Here is a 17,732-nt window from a genome sequence, read left to right on the forward strand (position 1 = left end):
AAAAGACACATATTTTCTCTTCTTTTTTTCTTTTACTTTTGTTTTAGCCTTCTTCATAGCTAAAAGAAACATGCGACTCATTTTATTCACAGCTTGATTATTATTTAAGTGGGAAAAAAAGAAAAAGAAAGGAAAAAGAAAAACAGAAGGAAAGAAAAACATCCATATTTTATGCAGTCTTGTCTTCTCGCCGCTTGGAAATATACAAACAAATATAAAGATGCATGAACACAAGTCAATTCCAGGTGACACCATTCATGGATTTACCACGTGACGCAAATGGGCCGGAACTAACACCGTGTTCCCAGTTCGTGTTCCGCGCACTAGACTTTCTCAAACTATTATTGACTGGTATTGGGTTCTTTGTTTAGTTACAAGCTTCTTTTATAATATAAATAGAGAATAATACATAAGTGGCCGTCAGATACCATTTATCTCAGAACGAGTTGTTTTAAAATGTATCTAACGAGCGAAAGCGAGTTGTGAGATAAATGATATCTAACGGACACGAATGTATTATTCCATGTCTGACATATCCTCAAAAATCAAGGTTTTAAACAAATTTTAACATCTTTGTCGATTTAAAGATATTTACAACCCTTTTCACTTGTAGCTGACATACGCGTCACAGACACGTGATTGCCAGGTTAGCTATACGTCACAGTGTAATCGATTTCCACCGTGCTGTATTTTTGTTTGACGTATGGCTTTGGCGACCTGGTCATCACCTAAGAGCAGCCAGTCGTATGTCTGGGAATTGTTAACACGCGTACTTGTGTAAACAACTATGTGCTGTAAAAAAATAAAGAAAAATAAAGAATATTACATGAGCAGCCGTTAGATACCGTTTATCTTACGAGTTGGATACGTTTTTAAACAACGAGTTGTAAGATAAATAGTATCTTACGGACACGAATGTAGTATTCTATTTCTTACATATCTTCAGAAAAGAGTTTTAAAACAAATTTAAACGCCCTTTGCAACTAAAACCTGTATACGGCTTAAGGTTAAATTGTGCGTCACAGACCAAGTCAATTCCAGTTAACTTGTACGTCACATCGAGCGATCGATTTCACCCAGTGCACACCTACAGCTGGATCACTTAAGGCCGTGCACCACAGCTGGACAAAGGCCGTGGTATGTGCTTTCCTGCCTGTGGTAAAGTGCATGTAAAAGATCCCTTGCTGCATTAGGTCAAATGTAGCAGATTTCCTCTGATGAATGAATGAATGAATGTTTAACGACACCCCATCACGAAAAATACATCGGCTATTGGGTGTCAAACTCCTCTGATGACTACGTATCATAATTACCAAAATTAGGTTTCACATCCAATAGCCGGTTCCCATCCAGAGCGAGTTTAACTAATCAGTGGGCAAGTGTAAGACCACCATAGCGACTTCTCTCTCACTAACAAACTAACCACTAACTCACTGTCCTGGACAGACACTTCAGATAGCTGAGGTATGTGCCCAGGACAGCGTGCTTGGACCTTAACTAGAGACAAGCGCGAAAATAATGAAATGGAAAGGAAAAGAAAGACATGTTTTATTTAACGACGCACTCAACACATTTTATTTACGGTTATATGGCGTCAGACATTATGGTTAAGGACCACAGATATTGAGAGAGGAAACCCGCTGTCGCCACTTAATGGGCTACGCTTTCCGATTAGCAGCAAGGGGTCTTTTATATGCACCATCCCACAGACAGGATAGCACATACCACGGCCTTTGATATACCAGTCGTGGTGCACTGGCTGGAGCGAGAAATAGCCCAATGGGCCCTCGAACTACAATACCGAAGAGTATATATATATATATATATATATATATATATATATATATATTATATATATATTGGAGAAAGAGAAAAGTCTATGTTAAGACTGGTAGAGAATTTCACCATTACTACAACGATACATTGGGCAAATGTCACGTGACCACCACGGTTCATCAGCGGCGACAGAGCAACAAACCCGCTGTGAAAATGTTTTGGTTTCCGTGCGGCGGGAATTGTCGACAGGGTGACGGGCGGGCCGCCCAGACAGGACACGTGTTAGCCGTGTTTTTGTCATTAGCGCCGTTGCGATTCCAAACGTGTACGGCTACTGGTAGACAATGTCCTTAGGTACACGTACCCGTCCACTATTTGTAGTTAAATTGGTTGCGATACATCTCGATGTCTCTAAGTATATTGTAATCGATTATTTATCCATCAGTGATCGCTTTCATGTGACTGACAAACCCTTTTCAGCAGCAGCAGCAACAACAACAACAACAACAAAAGAAAAAAGTATAAATAAGTGTGTGGTTTTTTTTTTTTTTTTTTTGTTTTTTTTGTGTGTGTCAATAATTCCTGTTTGGCTTGACATAAAAAAGAAGAAAATTGTCTGGAACTAACAAATATATTCTATTTTTATAACTGCAATTTGTAAAAGAACTGGTCAAGATATAAATTAACAGGGCTTCTAGAAAACGGTAGCCCGACGCCCGCAGCGATACTCACCCATATAATAGTGAAGAAATTATTATTTCTCTATTTTTTTTAAATTCTGTATACAGTAACATACATCAACAAAATAATAACCAAATATATAGTTTAGCAGGATAAATTAATCAAATTTGTTTTTCTCTGTGTCCGTCTCCCCCCTCCCCGTCAAACACAGATACTTCAGACAAAACAAAGAAGTATAAAGCTCATAGTCGCAATGATACATTGTAAAGGAAAGGAATATTTTTGAAATGACACCTCAGCACATTGATATAATCACTGCCTTACGTTATGATCACTATGATAATCTTTCTCTCTAGCTAGTTCAGTGTCCCTACGTCTTTCCATTTCAGTGTCCCTATGTCTCTCCATTTCAGTGTCCCTATGTCTCTCCATTTCAGTGTCCCTATGTCTCTCTATTTCAGTGTCCCTATCTCTCTCCATTTCAGTGTTTATATGTCTCTACATTTCAGTGTCCCTATGTCTCTCCATTTCAGTGTCTCTATCTCTCCATTTTAGTGTCCATATATCTCTCCATTTCTTTGTCCCCCATGTCTCTCCATTTCAGTGTCCCTATGTCTTTCCATTTCAGTATCCCTATGTCTTTCCATTTTAGTATCCCTATGTCTCTCCATTTCAGTATCCCTATGTCTCTCCATTTCAGTGTCCCTATGTCTCTCAACTTCAGTGTCTCTATTTCAGTGTCCCTATCTCTCTCCATTTCAGTGTTTATATGTCTCTACATTTCAGTGTCCCTATGTCTCTCCATTTCAGTGTCTCTATCTCTCCATTTTAGTGTCCATATATCTCTCCATTTCTTTGTCCCCCATGTCTCTCCATTTCAGTGTCCCTATGTCTCTCCATTTCAGTGTCCCTATGTCTTTCCATTTCAGTATCCCTATGTCTTTCCATTTTAGTATCCCTATGTCTCTCCATTTCAGTGTTCCTATGTCTGTCCATTTCAGTGTCCCTAAGTCTCTCCATTTCAGTGTCCCTATCTCTCTCCATTTCAGTGTCCCTATCTCTCTCCATTTCAGTGTCCCTATCTCTCTCCATTTCAGTATCCCTATGACTCTCAATTTCAATGTCCCTATCTCTGTCCATTTCAGTATCCCTATCTCTCCATTTCAGTATCCCTATCTCTCTCCATTTCAGTATCCCTATCTCTCTCCATTTCAGTATCCCTATGTCTCTCCATTTCAGTGTCCCCAAGTCTCTCCATTTCAGTATCCCTATGACTCTCAATTTCAGTATCCCTATGTCTCTACATTTCAGTGTCCCTATGTCTCTCCATTTCAGTGTATCTATCTCTCCATTTTAGTGTCCATATATCTCCATTTCTTTGCCCCCATGTCTCTCCTTTTCAGTGTCCTTTGTCTCTCCATTTCAGTGTCCCTATTTCTCTCTATTTCAGTGTCTCTGTGTCAATCCATTTCAGTGTTTCTATGTCAGTCCATTTCAGTGTCTCTATGTCTTTCCATTTCAGTATCCCTATGTCTTTCCATTTTAGTATCCCTATGTCTCTCCATTTCAGTGTTCCTATGTCTGTCCATTTCAGTGTCCCTAAGTCTCTCCATTTCAGTGTCCCTATCTCTCTCCATTTCAGTGTCCCTATCTCTCTCCATTTCAGTATCCCTATGACTCTCAATTTCAATGTCCCTATCTCTCTCCATTTCAGTATCCCTATCTCTCTCCATTTCAGTATCCCTATGACTCTCAATTTCAATGTCCCTGTCTCTCTCCATTTCAGTATCCCTATCTCTCCATTTCAGTATCCCTATCTCTCTCCATTTCAGTATCCCTATCTCTCTCCATTTCAGTATCCCTATGTCTCTCCATTTCAGTGTCCCCAAGTCTCTCCATTTCAGTATCCCTATGACTCTCAATTTCAGTATCCCTATGTCTCTACATTTCAGTGTCCCTATGTCTCTCCATTTCAGTGTATCTATCTCTCCATTTTAGTGTCCATATATCTCCATTTCTTTGCCCCCATGTCTCTCCTTTTCAGTGTCCTTTGTCTCTCCATTTCAGTGTCCCTATTTCTCTCCATTTCAGTGTTTCTATGTCAGTCCATTTCAGTGTCTCTATGTCTTTCCATTTCAGTATCTCTATGTCTCTACATTTCAGTGTCCCTATCTCTCTCCATTTCAGTGTCTCCATGTCTCTCTATTTCAGTGTCCCCATATCTCTCCGTTTCAGTGTCCCCGTGTCTCTCAGTGTCAGTGTCCCTATATCTCTCCATTCCACCGTCCCTATCTTTCTCCATTTCAGTGTTTATATGTATCTACAGTTCAGTGTCACTATGTCTCTCCAGTTCAATGTCTCTATCTCTCCATTTTAGTGTCCATATATCTCTCCATTTCTTTGTCCCCCGTGTCTCTCCATTTCAGTGTCCTTTGTCTCTCCATTTCAGTGTCCCTATGTCTCTCTATTTCAGTGTCTCTGTGTCAATCCATTTCAGTGTCTCTATGTCAATCCATTTCAGTGTCCCTATATCTCTCCATTTCAGTGTCCCTATGTCTGTCCATTTCAGTATCCCTATGCCTCTCCATTTCAGTGTCCCTATGTCTCTCCATTTCAGTGTCCCTATGTCTCTCAACTTCAGTGTCTCTATTTCAGTGTCCCTATCTCTCTCAATTTCAGTGTCTCTCTGTCTTTCCATTTCAGTGTCCCTATGTCTCTCCTTTTCAGTGTCCTTTGTCTCTCAATTTCAGTGTCCCTATTTCTCTCCATTTCAGTGTCACTATGTCTCTCCAGTTCAATGTCTCTATCTCTCCATTTTAGTGTCCATATATCTCTCCATTTCTTTGTCCCCCATGTCTCTCCATTTCAGTGTCCTTTGTCTCTACATTTCAGTGTCCCTATGTCTCTCCATTTCAATGTCTCTATCTCTCCATTTTAGTATCCATATATCTCTCCATTTCTTTGTCCCCCGTGTCTCTCCATTTCAGTGTCCTTTGTCTCTCCATTTCAGTGTCCCTATTTCAGTGTCTCTATGTCAATCCATTTCAGTGTCTCTATGTCAATCCATTTCAGTGTCCCTATATCTCTCCATTTCAGTGTCCCTATGTCTCTCCATTTCAGTATCCCTATGTCTCTCCATTTCAGTGTCCCTATGTCTCTCCATTTCAGTGTCCCTATGTCTCTCAACTTCAGTGTCTCTATTTCAGTGTCCCTATCTCTCTCAATTTCAGTGTCTCTCTGTCTTTCCATTTCAGTGTCTCTATGTCTCCATTTCAGTGTCCCTATCTCTCTCCATTTCAGTGTCCCTATGTCTCTCAATTTCAGTGTCCCCAAGTCTCTCCATTTCAGTGTCCCTAAATCTCTCCATTTCAGTGTCCCTATGTCTCTCAATTTCGATGTCCCTATGTCTGTCTATTTCAGTGTTCTTTTCTCTCATTTCAGTGTCCCTATATATCTATCCATTTCTGTGTCCCTGTGTCTCTCCTTTTCTGTGTCCCTATATATCTCCTTTTCAGTGTCTCTATGTCTCTCCATTTCAGTGTCCCTATATCTCTCCATTTCAGTGTCCCTATGTCTGTTCATTTCAGTGTCACTATCCCCCTCCACTTCAGTGTCCCTATGTATCTCAATTTCAATGTCCCTATATCTCTCCACTTCAGTGTCCCAATGTCTCTAAATTTCAATGTCCCTGTATCTCTCCATGTCAGTGTCCCTATGTTTATCTATTTCAGTGTCCTTTGACTCTCCATTTTAGTGTCCCTATGTCTCTCCATTACAGTGTCCCTATATCTCTCCATTTCAGTGTCTTTAAGTCTCTCTCAATTTCAGTGTCCCTATGTCTCTCTATTTCAGTTTTCTTTTCTCTCATTTCAGTGTCCCTATATATCTATCCATTTCAGTGTCCCTGTGTCTCTCCTTTTCAGTGTCCCTATGTCTGTCCATTTCAGTGTCCCTATGTCTCTCCATTTCAGTGTCCCTAAGTCTCTCAATTCCAGTGTCCCCAAGTATCTCCATTTCAGTGTCCCTATGTCTCTCCATTTCAGTGTCCCTATGTCTCTCCATTTCAGTATCCCTATGTCTCTCATTTCAGTGTCCCCAAGTCTCTCCATTTCAGTGTCCCTATGTCTCTCATTTCAGTGTCCCCAAGTCTCTCCATTTCAGTGTCCCTATGTCTATAATTTTCTTCATTCCTTTGATCTTTCGAAAAATGTAGCGGGTTTTCTCTGTTGACTACGAGTCAAATGTTTGACATCCAATAACTGATGATTAATTAATCAATGTGCTCTAGTGGTGTTGTTAAACAATACAAACTTCTGTCTCTTTCGTTTATCTAGTTTGATAGTACAGTGACGTATACCCCGAAACAATCATTCTAGTGGGTAATGATGTAGTTATATAGACACTAAATAATATGCAACCACAACATTATCCCCTCTCGCGGGAGTTATTCCTGGGGGTGGGGGTGGGGGATGGGGGATAGGCCCCTTTGGTCACTACCTTTCGTGGAACATATTGTTTTCAAACCATCATCTGATGTGAATTAGCAGTTTTAACCACACACTTAACAGGACATCAAAGTTCTTGTTTACTTTGTGCATGTCAAATGACTAATTATCCCCCAATTACGTCCCGTGATCGACCGCTGTAAGGGGGAATTACTCGCAGCCTATTATCCTGTAAACAGCTCCTGTTTAACCCCGAACGTCTCGCGGTCTTTAAACGATCGAGTTTATTAGATGCCAGTTTCTAATTATTCCAGATAGCCCCTGCCCTATCTATCTTACCAGCCTCCGTTAATGGCGAAATGGCGCGAACAATTTGCAGCGTATCAAACTTGACTGGTATTAATCAAATTAGCGCTAGACTGATAGACCGCAAAATCTCGCGGACAAATCACGTGTGGACGATATTTCAGCGCCGAACGTGCTCCATTAATTCGTGGGAGCCATGTACGTGTCGTGGAAGATTATTTGTAAATTTGATGAGATTAAAAGATATTTGATATAAACGACAGTTTTAGTGATGCTCGTTAGAAGTTCACTTTAGTAATAAAATTTATAAGATTTGTATTTTAATTGCTAAAACAAACACGTTTCAATGAAAAGTAAAATAGGCTTGTGTAGTATTGTGATAAAGTTAAAAATTAAAGTTGTTTTGTTTGACAATCCAACTAGAGCACATTTATTTATTAATCATCGGCTATTGGAATGTTAAACATTTGGTAATTCTGACATATAGTTTTAGGATGGAAACCCGCTACATTTTAACATTGGTAGCAAGGGATCTATTATATGCACCATTCCACAGAGAGGGTAGCACATAACACGGTCTTTGATATACAAGTCGTGGTTCACTGGCTGGAACTAGATATAGCCCAATTGATCAACCCAAGACAGACCCCGGATCAAGCGAGCGCTCTACCACTGAGCTATGTCAGTGATAGTCATTATTACACTTTCGTTATCAGAATATACTAATCTGTTGTCATTTCAAGGAGAGGAAAAAACTGTATCGCAGTTAAATATACAATATATGCTGTATTTAATCTGTCATGCACCACATCGGCAAATTCGGATTAAGAAGTTTGTTTAACGACACCACTAGAGCACATTGATTTATTAATCATCGGCTATTGGATGCCAAACATATGGTCATTTTGACACAGTCATAGAGAGGAAACCCGCTAAAAAAAAATCCATTAGTAGGAAGGGATATTTTATATGCACCATCTCAGAGACAGGATAGCACATACCGAGAAATAGCCCAATGGGCCCACCGACGGGGATCGATCCCAAACCTACCGCGCATCAAACGAACGTTTTACCCCTGGGGTACGTCCCGCCCAATTCGGATTAAAGTTGAATGTGAAGAATAACTAATGTGTCAAAAAGCTAATTGTCATTTGTAGATAGTTGTGTTATTTGGCTAAATAAGACTTGAATTTGGTGACAAATATTCTATTCAGATTCACCAAATTGTTAATACATGAGTTCCAACCGAAACCATGTATATGGTAAACAACAACAAACAAACACCACCAAAACAAAACACATGCTTTAATTATATTGTTCTGTATTTAAATTTGCTGTATACATACATACTTACATACATACATACATACATACATACATACATACATACATACATACATACATACATACATACATACATACATACATACATACATACATACATATATATATATATATATATATATATATATATACAGTCAAACCTGTCCTAGCGGCCACCTGTACTCAGCGGTCACTTGTCTAACGCGGCCAGCGGCCACCTAAATCGGATCCCAAATTACTAAAATACCTGTATTAAGCGGCCACAGTAAAGTTTTACTATTATATAAAAAGGGATATTTTAACAACAGCGATAAGGTGCAGCAAATAACTACTGTGTATCAGTTAAGAAAGTCTGACTATGGAGTGCATCTAATTGCCTCTGGGCAGGCTACGCTTGACATTTGTAGGTTCGCTTACTATGACAATACACCGCTTGAAGTAGGAATTAAATAGAAAAAGAAAACAAACTTGTCGTGAACGGTTAATTTAATACATTCCATTTGCATTATTTCTGAAGGAGACGACATGTCAAAAGTTGATTTATAGTCAACTGTGAAGCACATATCCGTTGATTAGCAGTACAGACTGTAAAACAATATATATGGCCCGGGCGTCCCTCACTCGAATCCATTAGTGCTAATTCCAAGTCTGTCATAAACGTGTCTTAGTTTCATTTTAAAATATAGTATGATAATTGTATAATGATAATATATTCATATTCACTGAATATATTCATATACATGTATTTGCGTACAACTGAATATATTCATATATTTGTTTAAAACTGAACATATTTATATATTTGTGTAAAAGTGACTATATTTATATATTTGTGTAAAACTGACTATATTTATATATTTGTGTAAAAGTGAATATATTTATATATTTGTGTAAAAATTAATATATTCATATTTTTTTGTGTAAAACTGAATTTACTTGTATGTTTGTGTAAAATTGAATTAATAAATTTAAAAATAATTAAAGGTGGTACGAACACTGACGAACCCCCCACAAAGAACTCTCTCTCTCTCTCTCTCTCTCTCTCTCTCTCTCTCTCTCTCTCTCTCTCTCTCTCTCTCTCTCTCTCTCTCTCTCTCTCTCTCTCTCTCTCTCTCTCTCTCTCTCACACACACACACACACACACACACACACACACATACACACAATTTAAAAGTAATTAGTATTAAGAATAACATTTAAATAATAGATTTGTCTTACTGGCAATTTTATGAAAAATTAAAATTGACTAAAAAGTACTGTTTGTAGACAAAACAATGTACATCTTTATCTAAATTTGGAAGAATTTAATATTAAAATTAATGTAAAATACTGTTCAACAACATATTTTATTCTATATGTTACAATTACAATATTAATGTAATTCTTAATAACACTGACATGGCTTGCTGTCCTGTGAAGCAAAACAATAAATATATTTTTTCTAAACGTAAAAGTATCAAAATTAAGGTAATTTGTGTAGTTGACAAAACAATTAATATGGCTTCCTTTGTTTACCAAAGCAAACGTCTTTTTGCAGCCTGTTTCATTCATACCATCAGGGAAATGATACAAAAGAAATATGTTTGAGAAAAACGTTTGCTTTGCGTTTAGTTTATATTTGTGTGTTGTCTGTATCATATATTAGGAATAAATATATATTTCTGTGTTGTCAGTATCATAATATTTATATGAGGAATAAATATATATTTTTGTGTTGTCAATATCATATATTAGGAATAAAAATTGAATAAAGTTAGAAGTAATTGGTGTTAAAATTAACTTTTAATGTACTAAGTGTGACGAACAACATAATCGGTGGGGGTCTCACACCAGGCTTTGTGATCATCATTCATCAGACACATTAAACCGAAGGGTCAGTAACTCGAACATCAAAGGTCGGTGCAACCTGTATAATTATTATGGATGAGTATTTTACACAATGGTCAAATTGAGGAAGAGATTTCTGTGAACTGTATTACAATGGGATTGATTGCTTCATATCACTTTGCCCTCAAAAGATAGAGTGTAAAGAACGTTGCTCACTGAACGTAGTCTCACAACCTAGGCGTGATAGCGCGCCCTGGGGGGACAACTCTTTGATCGCTCCCTCTAAACATGAAAGAACCGTCGCTACATATTTGTGATCGATTGTGTATAATCAAATATATATGTTCCGGTAATTATGTTCCCGAGAATATCGCGCCTGCTTTATTTAAACTGAATTAGAAACTACAGGTCGATTTTTAAAGGTTTGTTTTGCTGTCTAAATACTCGGAGGCGGAGTTTATCAATTACCGCCATCTTGGATTGGACCGGCGTTAATAATGACGTGCGCGCAAGCTCCGCCCAGTGGTTTCGCTGCTGCCCTTATAAGATGGAAGTCGGCGGAGATGTTTTAATACTCGTGTAACTCGAAAGGACCCCAGCAGATCGCCACAATCACCCGTGAAATTGAATTAGCACGATGGTTATGGATCTCGCTATCAAAAAGGAAAACACGGTTTTCCAGTCGGAGGCAGAATCAGTCGGAACGTACACAGATTTTACAATCGAGCGAATTCTCAAACCGGATTTTGGATGTAGGAAACGTTCTTTGAATACTGGGGTGGTTAGGGTGGACAGGTCCATCCCCACCCTGACACCTCCCCTCGCAAGACAGGAGAGGCAGATTGCTAAGAACTCCAAACCACATCAACCTAGATTAGAAGTTGTCGAAAAACCGAAAATAGAACTTCCGGCTTGGGTCTTTTGTACTCGATATTCTGACAGGCCGTCATCAGGTAATTATTAATTAATTAACGTTATTAATTAATTAATTAGTTTTAATATCTTATTTTAGTTACTGAATATAGTGCACAGTATAATTATCTTTTGATTAAATATATTTAATCAGATACATTTGCGTTGTTAAAAAGGAAATGAAAAAAATGTTGTTTTATTAACGACGCACTCAACACATTTTATTTACGGTTATATGGCGTCAGACATATGGTTAAGGACCACACAGATATTGAGAGAGGAAACCCACTGTCGCCATTTCATGGGCTACTCTTTTCGATTGGCAGCAAGGGATCTTTTATATGCACCATCCCACAGACAGGGTAGTACATACCAAAAAAGGAAATGCTAATAGTATACTATAATTTTGTTTCGTCTGCGCTTTCTTTTCCTTTTATTATTTTCTTCTTGATTTCTTGCATTCGATCCTGCTTTTTCCGGTTGATAGAATATTTTATATTTGTGTTTAGTTTATTTGGAGTATTATTTTCGAATACATTGTATTATTTTTATATTAATTATTATCATATCTAATAAATAAATAATAATGTTAATTTTTCGGTATCAAAAATAAATAAAGAAAATTTAAATACTGGTAACTACATCTAGGTAAAAGATATATCAGCCATATTCGTAAACAAAATTTTCTCATTATATTATTTCATATATTATTAAAAATTATATTATTTCTTATTTCTATTTCTATGAAAACTATTTGAAAGTCAAAAATTAATAACTAACAAAAAGGAAGTCAGTATCATATACTATATTGTTCATTTTATTTTATGTTAGTAAAATATTTTATTTTATTGTAACATTTTATTTATTAGTTCATGTTTCACGTTTTATTCGTTAGACCTCTAATAAAATTTTATTATTTGTGTTTTCGATATTTTAACTGCGTTAGAAAGAGTTTATGTTACCTGACATAAGTTTTCAAACTGTACGTAAACATTTATTTAGTTTATATTTTATTGGTATTTCTGAACCGGATAACATTAACCTCTCTATACCATGTGGCTTATTTTTTTAAAAAACGTTTTTGTCTTGTAAATTGTCTGTAACATATATTTAGTTTATACTTTATGGGCATTTCTCAACCGGATAATGTTCTTCTTTTTATACCATGTCTTATATATATTCTTAAAAAAGTAGGGGAACCTGAAATATTAATGTTAACATCAACTATTAGACCGAACATACGTTTTGACCACAGACATCCTAGTAAAGAACGTTCAGGTCTGTTTATCAACACACCAAACACATTCCATAGTTTGCACATGCATTAAGCAGTTGCCCCGTACATATTGACAATCTTCAGGAATGTCCATTAATCACCGTGGAACATTATTTCTTTTTCATTCTGTTGATCATACAGTTGTTATTGTTTTGTTTTTAGTCATTTTTATTGTTTAAATTTGCGATTTACTGATTAAAAAACGTCAACTTTCAAATTTCACTTCTGACCCCAATCGTCCTTCACGATCTTTGGTGGTCATAAAAGCTATTGTAATACTGAACTACCGGTTGTAGTGTTTGCCCAATTAATTCACTATTATCATATAATCATTCCCCACAGCTAATATACCTTACAATTTTGGCAATTGTAAATTCTTAGTAGAGTTCCCCTACTTATATATTAGATAAACTGTTAAAAGTTCTTGTTTTTTACTTGGAATATGTGAGCCAAATAAGACATATCGTTAACATTTGAACAATACATTAATTAATAGAATTATAGTATTATTATTAGCATTATTATAATAATAATAATAATATAAAAATTAGTATTATTAGTAATAATAATAATAGTAGTAGTAGTAGTAGTAGTAGTAGTAGTAGTATAGTAGTAGTAGTAGTAGTATAATTAATATAATAAAATCAAATTTTCCTAGAAATAAAATTAAAAAATTTCGAATCCTTGCAACATTTCAACATTCATTTTATTAATTTCAAAATAAAGGCACATTTTAAAACTGATATTCTTAAAACGAAATAATTTTACATCTTAATTATATAAATAATTATATAAATTATGACAGACAGTGCATTTAGAATTATTATTCAAACTAAATCATTTTGCTGGATGTTACAACAAAATTTAACAATGTGAATCATTAAAGGGACATTCCTGACTTTGCTGCAATTTTAAAGATAATATCGACTAACAAAGTCTTTTTAACGATTCTAATTACGTATCAAATATATTTTTCAGCATAAAATATTAGTGGCTGTATATTAAACGTGTTTCTGATCGTTCTAATATTTTCACTAGGTTAAATTTCATTTTATTTCCTAAAATATTATTTTCGTACGTACGAAATTTTTGGAAGACAAAATCCAGTTTGGGCTTCTTATAAATATTAAGACGACCAGAAACACATTGAATATACAGACACTGATATTCTAAACAAGAAAATATATTTAATATGTAAGTTTAATCGTAGAAATATTTTATTAGTCGGAAACATCTTACAATGCAGCAAACTCAGGAATGTCTCTTTAACTATTTTGCTCACAAGAAATTAATAATAAAATATTTAACATGGTCATTCACACATTATTTAGTTTACATGTTATACAGCATTATTTTTATATTCCAATTTTTTAAGTTAATTTTGTTCTGGTCGCATTAACATGCCGAAAAACATTAGATAGAATTATGTCGACTTTATAAAAAAAAAACCCCTCAAAACAACTCCTTACATTCACCCCTTATGGGTCGAAATAAAATGTTATGAACCGTATTTTTTTTTTTTTTTTTTTACATATATATTAATAAAACAAATTCGAAAAAAAGAGTCGGCCCTTTTCTCTAGGTAGGGTCGGGTTCCCGAAAACAAACACATTTTTTTTTTTAATATACAACATGCATTTTTGTTAAATAATAATAAAAAATATACTCATTTGTATTATGATGTAATAAATAGATGATTTACGGTAAATCATATTGACATAGATTGATAACATATTGACGCTCTCTCTCTCTCTCTCTCTCTCTCTCTCTCTCTCTCTCTCTCTCTCTCTCTCTCTCTCTCTCTCTCTCTCTCTCTCTCTCTCTCTCTCTCTCTCTCTCTCTCTATATATATATATATATATATCAATCCTAACAAAATAAATATCAAAATAATTTTTCGATAAAAAATAATTTCCATGTAATTTTCACTTCTGCCTCTATTCGAAGTTTACAGTTGTTTCTTGATAATGATGTTCATAGTGTTAAATATTAATCTTTAATTATTATTTTTTATTTTATTTGGTTTTATTAGCACTTTGTAAAATTTAAAAACAGTTATATGACCATACATTTTGAAACAACAAATATCAGTATTTAGTACCTACGCGTATTATAACATCATAACATTTAGTCAAACATTGTTGTTAATATTATATATTTATTTTTATTAAAACATTTTTAAAAGGGTGAATAATATGTATATAGTTGATTAACGTTTCATTATGTAGGGCCGTATACATAGCATTTGCCACCTCTCCTATATACGAAAAGGTGCCCATTTCAAATCAAGTAAAGTCAAATGATTATCCATTTCTCTGGTTTGGCCAGTGGCTGGGAAAGAAAGATATTTATTATCTTTGTGAGACAATTTTGACAATTTTATTTATTGGGCTTTGAAAACAAATTGGATGCGCCTTGTACGCTTATGCACGTGGCACCTACAACTGCCGAATACAATTTGTAATGGAATTATGACTGGATTTTCTTCAACCATTTTATAAATGTATTTTATTTGGCAAATGGTATTGATTGAAACATATTTTATACCTTTTTAAAAGAACAAATGGATTAGGCCCAAGCCGGATTTTACGTCCAATAATTTCGTATACGAAAAAAATACTTAGTAATATAAAACGTAAAATGAAAAGTCACTACTATAAACATTAGCAGACAACCATTAACTTATTGAACATACAGACACTGGTATTCTAAACAAGAAAATGCATTTAATATGGAATTGTAGTTGTTGGTGGGACCAATGGCCTATTTCTCGTTTCAGCCTGTTTACCACGACTGGTATATCAAAGCCGTCATATGTTCTATCCTGTCTCTGGGATAGTGCATATAAAAGATGCCTTGCTACTAATGGGAAATAGTAGCAGGTTTCCTAAGACTATATTGAATTGAGAATTGATATGTCGAAATTACCAAATGTTTGACCTGCAGTAGCCGATGATTAATAAATCAATGTGCTCTAGTGATGTCGTTAAACAAAATACAACAACAGATTGTCGTTCATGTTATGTATTGCTGTTTGTTTAATAATTTCAGGACCGCGATGTCGGCGCGTCAGAAAAAGCAAAGACAGAAGCGAGGAGGACAAACGACCGCGGACGGCGTTCTCAACGCAACAACTACAACGTCTGAGACAGGAGTTCGACCACAACCCGTACCTCACCGAACAGAGGCGTCACTTCCTGTCACGTGAGCTGGGCCTCAACGAATCGCAGGTGAAGATCTGGTTCCAGAACAAGCGCGCCAAACTGAAGAAGTCGACCCCGGACCAGAACGACCTGGCCTTGAAACTAATGGCGGAGGGACTTTACAACCACAAGACCATCGTCTTAAAGGACGATGATAATTCAAACGGTGGGGAATCGGCGTAAAGAAAAAGAGTCCCAACACACTGTTGAAATAACAATCCAGAAACTTTATTTATGAAAGAGAGAGAGAGAGAGAGAGAGAGAGAGAGAGAGAGAGAGAGAGAGAGAGAGAGAGAGAGAGAGAGAGAGAGAGAGAGAGAGAGAGAGAGAGAGAGAGAGAGAGAGAGAGAGGACTAAATCACTGAGAAAAATCCATCGTATTTGAAAGTTTGCAAAATGACTTCCGGTGTGATGACAAAAGCTTGGACAGTTTACTTTCGTCGAAGGATCGCTTAAGTTGTATATGAAATACTTCCGTCGTAGGGTCCCTTAGGATTTATATAAAGTACTTCCGTCGAAGGGTTCGCTATGGTTATATATAAAGTACTTCCGTCGAAGGGTCGCTTAGGTTATATATAAAGTCTGTCTGCTACAAAAGGCTCTACTTGTTCATTTGAAGTAAACATTTTGTAACCTTATTGTACCTATGTACAGAACCGAGTCCAGACATTCACAGTGCCAATCAGTATTCCGGGTTTCCCAGTGCCAGTTTTTTGAACAGTCCCGTTTCCGTGGATGACGTCATCAAGCATAAATCCTAGTGCAGCTAAACACAAGGGAGATACGTTTGACATGTTGCCATGGTTACACTCACACGCGTCTTATTTTTATTACATAAATCTGAGTTTAATCATTTCATTTCTTGATACATACTTTGAAAGAATGTAGAGTAAAATGGTTTAAAATAAACATTTTGTACACATATATCTATCTGAAATCATGAGGTTTCTCAAAGTCATATGTCTGCACAAATCAGTCAGAAGGATTGTTAACCTTCCATGAATTAGAATGGCTGTCAGGTGGTTTTCCAAAACAGAGGCTGATCCAGGATTTTGTAAAGCGGGTGACAAAATTCTAATAATGTCAACTTTGAGTTACCCGAAGGCAAATAAATCGACCCCTCAAAAAGAGAGCTAGATATATAATGAGTTCATTCATTCATTCATTCGTGCTTTCATTCATTCATTTCAACTCATTTTCGTGCTTATATCCAATTAAGGTTCAAGCATGATGTCCTGGGCATACACCTCAGCTATCTGGGCTGTCTGTTCAGGACAGTGGGTTTGTTGTTAGTTGTTAGTGAGAGAGAAGAGAGTGTAGTGGTCTAACACCTACCCATTGAGTCGTTATAACTCGCTCTGGGTGGAAGCCGGTACCGGGCTGCGAACCCTGTACCTACCAGCCTTATGTCCGATGGGTTAACCACGACACCACCGAGACCGGTTATGAGTTCAGGACATGCTCCCATTTTACTCCAACTGGACCTGCCAGTGTTACACAGGGCAGCACTATACCATGGACATTGAATTCTACAGACATTGAAAACACTGAAAAGCAGAACTTTACCCACCGCCGATCCTGAATGTATTTATATAAATATATGTATGTCAGTATGTCATTGTCCCCAGTTTGTTTGTGTCTTGTGTGTGAACATGGTGCTACTTTGTAAATATTCATATATACACGTGACCTGTACACGTGACCTGTGCATGTAACCTGTAAATACCTCAATCTGTGATAACCTGTATTAAATATATTGTAATCAATTCGGATTGTTTATGTTTTATTTGTTTATTTGTTAATTAATTAATTTATTATTGCTCTATCAGTTTCCTTCTTTCTTTTTGCTTTGTTTGCTTCCCTATCTGAACAAGACATGTTTGCGGGTTTTCTTTTTATTTATTTATTTATTTATTAATTTATATAAATTGTCAAAACTAGCACAGGACAAAGCTCATTGGAATAGGTACAGTTGTGATGGC

At 36.2% G+C, this 17,732-nt stretch overlaps 1 protein-coding gene across 1 annotated transcript; it reads left to right on the plus strand.

Moving 5' to 3' along the window:
• Nucleotides 1-10,944: 10,944 nt before the first annotated feature.
• Nucleotides 10,945-16,074, plus strand: LOC121385349 (homeobox protein engrailed-1-B-like). The gene is made up of 2 exons (XM_041515992.1): nucleotides 10,945-11,312; nucleotides 15,599-16,074. Exons 1-2 carry the CDS (start codon nucleotides 10,997-10,999, stop codon nucleotides 15,931-15,933), a joined length of 651 nt encoding a protein of 216 aa, XP_041371926.1. The 5' UTR covers nucleotides 10,945-10,996; the 3' UTR covers nucleotides 15,934-16,074.
• The last annotated feature ends 1,658 nt before the right edge of the window (nucleotides 16,075-17,732 follow it).

This window comes from Gigantopelta aegis, chromosome 11, assembly GCF_016097555.1.
Source record: "Gigantopelta aegis isolate Gae_Host chromosome 11, Gae_host_genome, whole genome shotgun sequence".
Lineage (NCBI taxonomy): Eukaryota > Metazoa > Mollusca > Gastropoda > Neomphalida > Peltospiridae > Gigantopelta > Gigantopelta aegis.